The sequence below is a fragment of the Bombyx mori genome, chromosome 8 (genome assembly GCF_030269925.1).
Source record: "Bombyx mori chromosome 8, ASM3026992v2".
Classification (NCBI taxonomy): domain Eukaryota; kingdom Metazoa; phylum Arthropoda; class Insecta; order Lepidoptera; family Bombycidae; genus Bombyx; species Bombyx mori.
The window spans coordinates 1,294,074-1,306,516 of NC_085114.1; the positions used below are offsets into that span (position 1 = coordinate 1,294,074).

The 12,443-nt window shown below is 36.8% G+C and overlaps 1 protein-coding gene across 1 annotated transcript; it reads left to right on the forward strand.

Moving 5' to 3' along the window:
• The first annotated feature begins 310 nt into the window (after nt 1–310).
• Nucleotides 311–11,042, forward strand: LOC101738933 (forkhead box protein J2). The gene is made up of 6 exons (XM_004925344.5): nt 311–840; nt 2,136–2,259; nt 2,577–2,723; nt 3,524–3,683; nt 4,280–4,354; nt 4,846–11,042. Exons 1-6 carry the CDS (start codon nt 650–652, stop codon nt 5,001–5,003), a joined length of 855 nt encoding a protein of 284 aa, XP_004925401.1. The 5' UTR covers nt 311–649; the 3' UTR covers nt 5,004–11,042.
• Nucleotides 11,043–12,443: the final 1,401 nt, after the last annotated feature.

Consider the following 12,443-nt stretch of genomic DNA (forward strand, 5'->3'; position numbering starts at 1 on the left):
ATACGTGTGTAAATACACTTAAAGTGACACTTTTAAAAATGTTTTCGTCTTCGATATCATCAATTTAACTGAAACCTACAACAGAAATCTTAATTAAGTCCTAATTTTTTTACTGTTTATCAATTGTTTTTATCCAAACCCATAAATACATATCAGGAACTAGTTTACTAATTGAATAAGATAACTATTATTTCAATAATTCTTAGGTCGCAGGTATTGCTTCTGAAAATTATTAAAAAAAATGGTATTATAATTTGTTTTTAAACTGAGATGACTATACAAGTTTTTCGAACGTAAATCGGAGCGGTTTAGATCACCGCCATTTTCCTTGTTGTAGGTGCTTCAAATGTCATAATAATTTTGATTATCACTATAATTGTTAATTTTCTTTGTGTATTTTTATTATTTTATATTATATAATTAGTAAATGTTCCTATTTACTTCTTAATTTTATTTTGTTTAATATATTGGTCGTACAAGAGTGATGTGTTAGTAAATTTAGATAGGTCGTAATTTCAAGGACTCTTCATGTACTACAATAAAAGTCTCCGTGAAAAGCAACGAGGATACGATCCTGAGGGCTTTGTGAGCCGATAGACGTGATAATTAATCGAATGTGAGGTGTAAGATTAGTTATATTTATGGGACAATGAGCGAGTCGCCGGGAGTGGAGTGGCTGCCCGCGTACAGTCCTGGAACTCCTCGCCACAGCCCCCTCGGACCGATACCGCGCTTCCTTTACGAGGATGTGCAGCCACTCGCTTTGCAACAGGAAAACAACAACAAGGACGAACAGAAGGAGAACACTAACAAAATTAAACATGCGAAACCAGCCTACAGGTAGCAAATTTATATCAATTCGTGTTGCTTGAGTTTAATCCACTGTCCTCCGTAACTGTATTCTATTGTTTTTTTTTTTTTCTAAATATATTATTTTCGTTGACTAAGCCTTTCGTGCAAAAATAAATCTTAATAAGAATAAACAAAAGATTTTATTTTTGTGGCAAGGCCTCATACTGTTTTTTTTATCTGTAAGAGAACTATAACCCAAAGCCATAGTACCTAAAAGTCTTAAAACAATGTTCATTAGCTAATTAGTCACGTTTTAGCCATTTTGTTTATTTTTACTAACGAAAATGTGTAGCTATGATGTAAAATAATAACTTATTTTATATAATATAGTATAGTTGAATAAAAAATATATCAGCCTGAACAAGTCTTTGCTCAGGTTGGCAGCTCAGGCCCCATATCCTTGGAACTGCCTTGATTTCGATGGCCCTTCTGTTGGCTGCCTCGTCATTAGTGCTCTGAACAACACTAGCGTAGAACAAAAATTATTTTTTTTTGTGTACATTTACAAACATTAATTCTAACTAAATCAATCTTGCAATAAAACCATGGACACATTTTCCTTACCTTATTTCAAATCTGACGACCATATTAGATTGTACTTATTAGAGATACTAAACTATACAAGTAAATTGTCATGCTATAGAGAATTAAATGAACATTATTTAATTCCGAGAGGAAATTTAAAAATATTAATATTTATAGATAAGTGGTCACATTTAAGAATACTAAGAATTGTCTAATTGCTTATCAAAGGTATACAAGCAGCATACATATTATTATTGTGTTCTGCAAATCCACTCTATTAAAATAATTTTCTGATATGATTACTAATTGAAGGTACACAAAAGATTCAATTAAAACCAAATTTAAGTATATTCATCTGAATTTCTTGGAGCTGGTGGTTTTACTGGTGGTAGGACCTCTTGTGAGTCCGCACAGGTAGGTACCACCGCCTAGCCTATTTCTGCCGTGAAGCAGTAATGCGTTTCGGTTTGAAGGATAAGGCAGCCGTTGCAACTATACTGAAATCTTAGAACTTATATCTCAAGGTGGGTGGCGCATTTACGTTGTAGATGTCCATGGGCTCCAGTAACCACTTAACACCAGGTGGACTGTGAGCTCATCCACCCATCTAAGCAATAAAAAAAAGTAGGAGCTTAGGCCTCAGAACAGACTACATCCCATTTAGAATAGATTCAAAGTTTTTTGTTTACATATTGTAACACACTAATATCCTAAAGATAACATAATAAATATTATTTAATAAAACTAACTCTCCACAGCTATGCAAGCATGATAAGGCTTGCAATCAGCAGCTCTCCGAATGGCAAGATGACTCTGAATGAGATATACACTTATATATGTAATGCATTCCCATATTATAAAGAGGCTGGGAAGGGTTGGATGGTAAGTCCGATTGTTTTTAATATGAAAGTTCTCACAAACTCAAACTAGGTTACAGCCTAAATAAAGCAGTAAAGAGAATAAAAGTAGTAAAATAAAGTATTTTCTAAGCTTTTCTGATATTTGATAGATAATTTACAACTTCCTATGTTCCAATGCTTTATATAACACATAAGTACACATTGAGAAATGTTTTAAATATCAGGAATAAATGTAAAAAAAATTATTGTATGTATTGAATGTATATGGTAATTGTGATTACAAATAAGCTTTCCTGAAAAGATTAAAAATGCTTTATAATATGGTGTATTCATTTTCAGAACTCTATAAGACACAACCTGTCATTAAACAAATGTTTTATGAAAGTTGCTCGGAGTAAAGATGATCCAGGGAAGGGTTCATATTGGGCGATGGATACTAGTTACAAAATGGCAGAGGTCACTCCTAGAAGACGTAGGAGTTTAAGGGTAAAAATTGTGATAAATTAATTTTTTGTTTAATTATGTGATCTGACTGAAGTTTTTTATTTAAATGCTATTGCCTCATTAGTTAATTAGTTCATGATTCTGATTATAATAGGGTCTGGTTTTAGTTGAGAATAAATACCTCCACGTAGGATATATGAACTGTAGGTGTAATTTTTCTAGTCTCGTGTCTTTCCCACGCCCACCCTAAACAAGAAATAATCTTTGGGTCGTATAGTATTTGAATGTGTAAAATTTATTTATTAATTTTCAAATAAATATTGTGTGAAAGTAATTGTGAAAAACATGTGGTGATTCACATATGTGTCTTTTTAGAACTGATGTACCAAAAGATAAGAGCGCTCTAATGATTGCTAATTGTTTAGAAAATATCCTTAAAATAAATAAAATTAAATAGTACCTACATAATCAAAAGTATAGATTTCGGCCTACACTGAAAAACATAGTTATACACAGCAATAACAAGGAAGAGCCAGATGATAAACTGTGCATTGATCCAGTATGAAAATATGTGTTCTAATTTTATATGGCAGAGGACTGCCATGTCATGTCATATGATCATGTCAATAAATGCCTTAAGCTGTCCTCTGTGTCTAAGTGTACCAAAGTATAGTGAAAGATAGTCTGTAAGTCTGTCAAATGGAGCAACAAAATTCATCTTGACTATGCCCCTACTATTGTTGATCTTCTATGAACCCCGGCAATCACTTACCACCAGGTAGAGCCTGAGCAAGTCAACAGAAAAAATGTGTTTGTAATTGAAAAACTATGGTTTACCCTAGATGGCACCGTACAGTCCAGAGTGCAGCTCGAACAGCAGCGGAGAAGCCGGGCCCCCCGCTGCCACGCCCACGCCTCCGCCGACTCCCACCACCCCCACCACTCCCACTTCGCCACACGTCCTGCCAGTCAAGGAGGAACCCGTCACCAATGAGCAGTCTGGTATGTATCAATAAATACGGTTTGGTAATGTTACATTGTTGCTAAAAGTAGAAAAAACAGTAATCAGAGAACTTTGACCATTTTGAATTCTTATACATGTTTTATATTAAATTCATTCGTATTAATATAACCATACTCTCCACTAATTCATTGCTGGAATAGATTTCTGTTCCACTAATTAACCCTAACTTTATTTGAATTGTTGAGTGAGGGGTGGTTTCACCAGACACCATTGACATTACATTGTGCTGCCCTCAAAATTTTTACTTACACAGGATTATTAGATGAACATACCTAATGTCAAGACATAAATTGTGGTAAAACTTCACAAAGAAAATGTGAATATGAAAAGATTATTATTTTCTTGTTAAGTTCTTGTATTATGATCGCATTGGAGAGAATCCTTTGCAACAATATAAATATATAACTATACATTTTGTTTTGATATTATTTTTCGGTTTATACATAAATACCCCATAATCAAAAAAGGGAAAAAAAGTTTACTTTGCCCCTGTTGTCTTTCCTCGTATGTGCTTTACAAATTGCATGATATTTGATATAAAAATATAGCTTGTTGATTAGCTTTTATATTACAGATTCTAAACACACGGACGATGCGTTATCGGCTCTGATGAATGAGGAACTAATGACCGACGTTGACATTACCAGAGGTAAGTATAACACGATTATTTAAAAACAGATTGTATGAATTTCGAACGAACCAATTCAGTTTTGTAAATATATTTTATTGTTTAAATCGGTGCCCGAGCTCGCGGCCCACCTGATTTTAAGTGGTTACTGCAGCCCATAGACATCAACAACGTAAATGCCATCATCCACATTCCTTGTGAGTCTCAATTCTATAGAAAAACGACCACCCATCAAACCGAAACGCGTTACTGCTTCGCTGCAAAAATAGGCAGTGAGACCTACCCGTGCGGGCTTATCAGACGCACCACCTTCAATATATGAGAAGAAGTTTAAAAGTAAATAGCTGCCTAGAAAAAACGCTACGAGTAAAGGTAAAAGGTTTGTGAAGTGAATGAATTTTTTCCTATAATACAGTAGGAAGACTTAAGTATTAGTGTTGGTCATGTCGCCCCGAGCCGCACCGCCGCCCCGGGGCCCGGGCCCGTGTTGATGTCCGTGTCATGTGTAACAGAACGTTGGCTGTGCGAGCCCGGCCGGCGGCACGTGTGCGTGGTCGCCCGCCACAGCTCGCTCACGGACGACTACGGAAACTTCGGACACAACCCGCCGCGGCCCGACGACTGCGACTGTCCGTCCGACCCGCAGTACTACGAGCCCGATGCGTTATAACGCTGCACCTGTCCCCCCGTCCCCCCGCAGTACTACGAGCCCGATGCGTTATAACGCTGCACCTGTCCCCCCGTCCCCCCGCAGTACTACGAGCCCGATGCGTTATAACGCTGCACCTGTCCCCCCGTCCCCCCGCAGTACTACGAGCCCGATGCGTTATAACGCTGCACCTGTCCCCCGTCCCCCCGCAGTACTACGAGCCCGATGCGTTATAACGCTGCACCTGTCCCCCCGTCCCCCCGCAGTACTACGAGCCCGATGCGTTATAACGCTGCACCTGTCCCCCCGTCCCCCCGCAGTACTACGAGCCCGATGCGTTATAACGCTGCACCTGTCCCCCGTCCCCCCGCAGTACTACGAGCCCGATGCGTTATAACGCTGCACCTGTCCCCCCGTCCCCCCGCAGTACTACGAGCCCGATGCGTTATAACGCTGCACCTGTCCCCCCGTCCCCCCGCAGTACTACGAGCCCGATGCGTTATAACGCTGCACCTGTCCCCCCGTCCCCGCGCAGTACTACGAGCCCGATGCGTTATAACGCTGCACCTGTCCCCCCGTCCCCCCGCAGTACTGAGTGCGCTCGCCCTTCATAAGGCGCTATTGCATTGGATTAAATGCTTCTACCCACATTCGACGGATAGTCCAGTATAGTACAGATGTGGGTACAGATTGACGTGCCCGCGCGCAGCCGCCGACACGTCCGCACTCAGTATCCCGTGTCGTATCATGTATTCGTTAAGTACAAACGTACATAATCGTATTGTTTTGTTTTATAATAATAATAATTAAAGAAAGATGTAGATTTGTACTGAAAATAAATATATATACATATATACAGAAATAATCGATTATGTCTTATCGATTTATCTTGTTATAGTGTCGATGTTGGAGGTATTTCAAAGTACGTTGGTATTTGAATTGTGCGATGGAGGTCTATTCATGTAAACTACTATACCGTTGTTGCAAATTTACTAATACCAAAATAACATTTATTTATTTATTTATTTTGTCTGTCTGTCTGTTTATTCCGGCTAATCTCTGGAACGGCTGGACCGATTTTGATGGGATTTTCGCTGATAGGTAGCTGATGATACAAGGAGTAACTTAGGCAACTTTTTTTAGAATAGCTTCCCCCCACGGCGTCATTCGCGGTACGAAAAACCGCGGGTAACATCGCGGGACTCAGCTAGTCTATACATATAAATGAAATTGGTGTTTCTGTTTGTAATATTGAAATAGCCGCTTTTTACTACATGCATATGAATATATATACGGTACATACACCAAAATAACATTTTTTACAATTTTTGTCTGTCTGTCTGTCTGTCTGTTTGTTCCGGCTAATCTCTGGAATGGCTGGACCGATTTTGACGGGACTAGAGTAACTTAAGCTACTTGTTTTAGACTAGCTTCGCCTCGCGGCATCACCCGCGGTACGACAATAACCGCGGGTTATATCGCGGGACTCAGCTAGTCTATACATATAAATAAAATTGGTGTGTCACTCACACTCCTCAATAGAAGATTGTATGTATTAGTTTACGTGAATAGAATCGTCCGTCTGTGCGGAGGAGATGTAGATAAGATTATATCGAGGGTCGCGCTAGGCAGATGTGTTCGTTCAACGTAATGTTGTTGTCGCAGGATTTTGATGTCTTTACGTACCGTTATTATTGCATAGCCACATAAATATCACATTTCCATGATTCGTTTACATGTATTTATATATAATGAGCGATGAATTGTAAACGAACTTGGACATAATTGAAGACGTGAGTGGATGAAGGGGTTAAGTACCGTTTTTAAGATTTTTGAGTTTTTATTTACATTGAATAAATGTTATGTGCGTTTAAACCATATTAGACCTTAAAAGTCCAGGATTAAAGGCCATTTTTATAAGTACATGTCATGAAGGAGTTATATACGAAGAAAAAGTACAAGTAACAAAAGTTTGTTTCGCGTTTTATCAAAATCAACAAATTGTATCATATCCCCTTCATCCACTCATGTCTTCAATTAAAAAAAAAACCTTGTATCCAAATTATTTATTACTACAGTAATTAAAAATGAATTCTGCATTATATGTATCGTAATTCGATAATTACATCTAAAATTAAATTATATGAAGCTATTTTGTCGCTATGCAATAACACGATCTTAACTTTTTTTAAATATACAAAGAAATGGTGTTGAAAGTAAAGTTCTTAAACTTAACTCCGGACGTGTTCAATGAACCTCACACAAGGTATTTAACGATCGCGTTACGTAACAATGATCCAATAACATATCTGCCAACGATAGATTATTATACACGTAATTAGCTATAGTTTACCTATATTACAGTGACGAGGTGGTGACGAGAATCGTTAGCTGATAATCATTTCATTTGGGATAAGAACTGAAATTGTTTCAAAGATATGTTTTTCGTCCTTCGAAGGAGGGAGGGGAGTCTCGCAGTGTTTATTCTTGCTCGCGATTTATACACGGTCATTAATAGAAACGAATCCAAGCGATACGTGCGAAATTCAGTACTTGGCAATTATGTACGTCCTAAATCTTTGGGTGTTTGACAATTTGAAACGTCCCATACATCAGCTTACTGAGTTTCCCGCCAGACCTTCTCAGCGGGTCGCGATTCCGATCCGGTAGTAGATTCATTCGCGAAGCAGCTGCTCTTGAGTTGTTAGGTCTCCTTTGGAAGCGCTCGGGTAGCCGTTAGCAAATCCCACCCCTCCTGACTGAGCCCTTGCTCGCCCACCTATCCTGGTGAAACTAGCAAGGCCTCCAGGCCACAAGTAATCTTTCAATCCTAAAAAAAATATTTTTGAAACCGTTAATTTATTCTGATGATCTTTTTTGTTGTCCGGTGTGCAACTTACAAAAGTTTGTTTGATATTTGAAAATCAAATTTTTCAAGTTTTAATTGGGTTTAATTGAAATATATTTCGGTGTGAGACTCCCTTCGCTCCTTATTTATTGCTTAATAACCTTTAATTCTCCACGCGATCAGATATTTTAATCTTGCGGCTGACTCTACGTACTTATGTAATAATATGACTGTATTATTATTATATAAATTTAGGACATCCGTTGCTAAAAGAGGAACATGTTTTTAAAGCAGTCTTAGTTACAATATCGTAGGTTGCTATATGCAATATTATACAAATGGAGCATAGGGGCGTTTGCGGCCCCCGGGCGGCTCCTCGCAAGCGTAGGCCGTTACAGTTTATCGTGCTATTTTATTCCTTTATTGGGGATGCTTTTATTTTATTTTTCAAGTACCGTCAAAAACAGTTATATCCTTAGAGAGTTCCATAATACGAGTCTCGGTCATTATTTACATTTCACATGAAATTCTATAATACATAGAACGTAAAAGTGGGTTATTACGTATTTATAAACGGAGAAAAAAATGATTTTTTTGAAATTTAGTAACGCACTAGCTAATATTTGTGTTTCGACTAAAATTGGCTTATGATGATGTTAGAGCTAGCACCGCTCGCGTTCGCCAAAACTTCAGGCACAAGGTATATCGCCGCATCGCTTTAGTACAATTACTTTGCGATAGCGCTGTGTCAATTACTTTGACACAGCGACTTGCAAGAAATTCGGAAAAAGAATAGAATATTACCGGGTAACTTTATACACTGTACTCACTCGCTGTAAATAGCACGTAGGTAAATGGAAGGGCACCTAGAGTATGCCACAAATATCCCTTGGATATGCCTTAAATACCAGTCCAATACACACATCTTTCAAACGATTTTCATGTATTTAAGGGAATGTCTTGAATCTGGGTTGTCCAGAAAACGGCCCGCGACGCATGTTTTAATCAGTAAAACTTATTCTTGTAAAATTCCTGTGACATATTTTCTTTTTTTTTTTTTTGATAAGCTCGTATATAACTTGTGTTACAGGTACCAGATAACGGAAATAAATGTAAGATTTTTTATTATACCCATACATATATTTAATATACATCCATAACCCTGGAAAAGACATTTATATTTACCATACAAATATCTTCCCTTGGCGGGATTCGAACCCGCGACCCCCTTGTGTAGTGACCATGTCACTTACCACTACACCAGACGGCCGTTTGGACAGTCCTCTCTTAAAGAATTCCAGATATCCGAGTCGTGACTACATCAGTACCGTTGCCCTTACGCACTGCATCCCCCTTACCTAGGCTAGGCTTAAATAGAGTCCTTAACCGCAAGGAGCGCCGTGTCCCCGATCTCGCCTTGATATATGCATTTAAAGCAATTGAATATGCTCTTTCGAAAAGGCACATCTCTGAAAATGTAAAATGATAAGGAAATTAAAAAAAAAACTGATTATTTTCTAAAGCTGTGTAAAATTTAAAATTTTAACTTTTGAGATATATCTTAGTGTTAATTAGCAATTGAAAATTACTGGAATTATTATAAAATGGGTGTAGCAGGTAAGCCTCAAAACTACATGTATATGAAAAAACGCATTTGACAAAATATCCGACATGTGCCCTTTTCCAAATTGCATATTCAATTAAAATAGCACGTTAAATATTGGGAAAGCAATAAGACTGTATTGAACGCAAATACAGTATTCGGAGCCAGGTTGGTGACGACAGATCTCAGAACGACCAGTATATTATTATATTATGAAAGAATATATTATACAAATATAAAAGAAATTATAAATGCATATAATTATGATAGTGTGCTATAATAATGATTAATTTGTGCATGAAACTTAATTATATTTTAGTTTATTCTTTTTAATTTAAAAAGAAATATGAATTAGTTATAACGAATTTATAATTTAAAAATTAATAAAAAATTAATAATAATAATAAATGTTAAACGCACTTTATTAAAATACGTAATTTGCTTTTAGATGTCGCGCTATCGGCCTATTAATGATTAGTTTCAATAATTCAAGATACGTTTCTAAGCTAAAGTTATTTAAGGTGCAACTATATATTATGATATTGATGTATTACTATTTTTTTTTTCTGTTTTTTTTTTGTGCCATAAAAATTGAAGGCGGTTCTAATGCGAACCATTAGGTGTAAAAAATGTCCCATATCTTATTGAAAATGTGTTCAAAATAAAGATTTTTATATGTTGTAAATTACAAAGATAATGTAATTTTTAAGCTCGTGTACATAATAATAAGGTGGTATTATTTAAAATCAAATTTCATGGTGAAATTATACATAATTGGAATTCTTATTTGGGAAGAACGTTTAATAAATTTTACTCACACTTTATTATTCATATGATTTGTCTGCATTAGAAATTTGTGATTTTTTTTTATGTAATGTAAACATTATGTCTGCGACTGACGTGTTAAATTGTATGAAGTCGACGGGCTTGATTAATTATTATTGGTAATAAATCAACATTCCTTGTTTAAATAAAAGATAGTTAAAATTTGTAAAATTTAATTACCTTTTTTTGGAAAATTTTATTTATTTTATACAAAAATACATAAATAGCGAAATGTTTTCGAAAAATGTTCCGATTTGCTATTTAAAAAAAAAAAAACATTGAATTCATTTACTAAAAACATATTTAATCTGTGAAACGCAATGTGTTGCCACTTTTTGAACATAATTTTCTTAGTATTTATTTTATATTCTGTGATAAAAAAAAGTTTTTTTCGGAAAAATCTTTGTAATTTATGTTTTAAAGCGTGGAATGTATACGTTTGTATTTAGAAAATATAAGATTGTGATTAATCTTCTCTAAATACCGGTTAGTATATTTTCAGCGTCGTTTTTTAAAGTTACGTGTATATTTTGGAATGGATTAATGTTTTTTAAAGTCGAGAATTCAAAACGATTGTAAATTATTTGTGGGTGATCTGTAATGTTTACGTTTACTTTCCGTTCGGTTTTACGATTCCGCCTAACGATGATATTAAACGCGGCGCAATGGAAATCAAATATTTTATATTAATTATTGTAATATTAGACGTTTAATTTAAGAGTAGGATGTTCTACCTCTACGAATATATGTAATAGTTGATGTACAATATAAACTTTTAACAAAACTTTTGTTTTATTTTCCTACCTGCCTACCTGTTCCACGTCGGGAATAAAGCGGTACTTGAGACAGATGATGATCCAAGATCTTCGTGTCGTGGATCTAACCGAAATTTTCGCATTAACCTCTTAACGGTAAGCGTTAAACCAACTGGTAGCTACAGTGGTGAATATGAGATACTATTAAAAGGTCTCCCAGGGCGCCCTAAGAAAATAAAACCTTGAAGTGCAGTTAGACAAACATAATATAGTTAACCAAAGCGCATACACATCAAAAAAAAGAAATTAACGCCTACATACATTAACTAGACATTACATTAAACAAAAAAGGAGATTACAATCATAAATTATGGAGGGTAGAGTTATGATGGTGATGGTGAAATGTAATGAAATGAAATACATATCTTTAAACAATGGTGATTCTGAAACACCAGCTCCAGGGATCCAACAAGGATACTCCAGCTCCTTGGCATAAGTTGATAAGTAATAGGTACAGAGTATGATTCCGGGACATAACTGGACGTTCCACGGAGCGTATTTCAACAATAAGAAACAAAGTCGCGATCGACGTGACTACTGGAACCCTATATAATAAATAGGGCACTAATAATTAACTTGACTAACTGATATTCAGATACAGCTAATTATTTAAGTTTTACTCAACTTTCTCTGCAACTAGTTAGCGCGGCTTCAGAATGACCGGCAACTTTTTTTTTTCAAACTATGCTGATAGCCTTGAAAGGCTATATCAGCTTCTCCTTGACGTGTAGTTGAGCTCACGTGGCTCAAACCGAAGTGTTGCTAACACTGGCCCTAGTAAGAGCAGAGCTTCACAGAATCTACCACCGGATCGGATGCGCGACCCACTGAGAAGATCCGGCGAGAAACTCAGTGGGCCGTGTCTATGGCTTAATTCACTCGTCGAGCCCTTCGTCGCAAGCGACGGGTACGACGAGGACGGTGACCGGTGCTTGTGGTACCTAAAAGCACCGTTAATAGATCGGGAGGTCCGTAATGACGTGCTTAGGGCAGACCGGGTACAACAGTAGCACGCGTTTATATACAAGCGGAGACCAAAGAAGTTATAATGGAGGTAATGCCAAATGTGGGTCACTAAAATCGCTATGATGCAGTGAACGCCAACTCACGGGTCGCAATAAAATTGTGAATAACTTAATACTGTGTTACAAGTCTAATCACCTAATCATATTGTACTCTTAATCTCTTGATGAATGAATTGAGCGTTGAATTCGATAGATGACGGAAAAGAATGAAAGCAGCTAAGTGTCAATAGCCTCATGAAACAAATTACCAGTGTGGTATACACAGGGAAGGTAGGCAGAGGCTTGGGTCTGCCCCTGGCATTGCTGAAGTCCAGGGTTTCGGTCAGCACTCACCATCATGTGGGC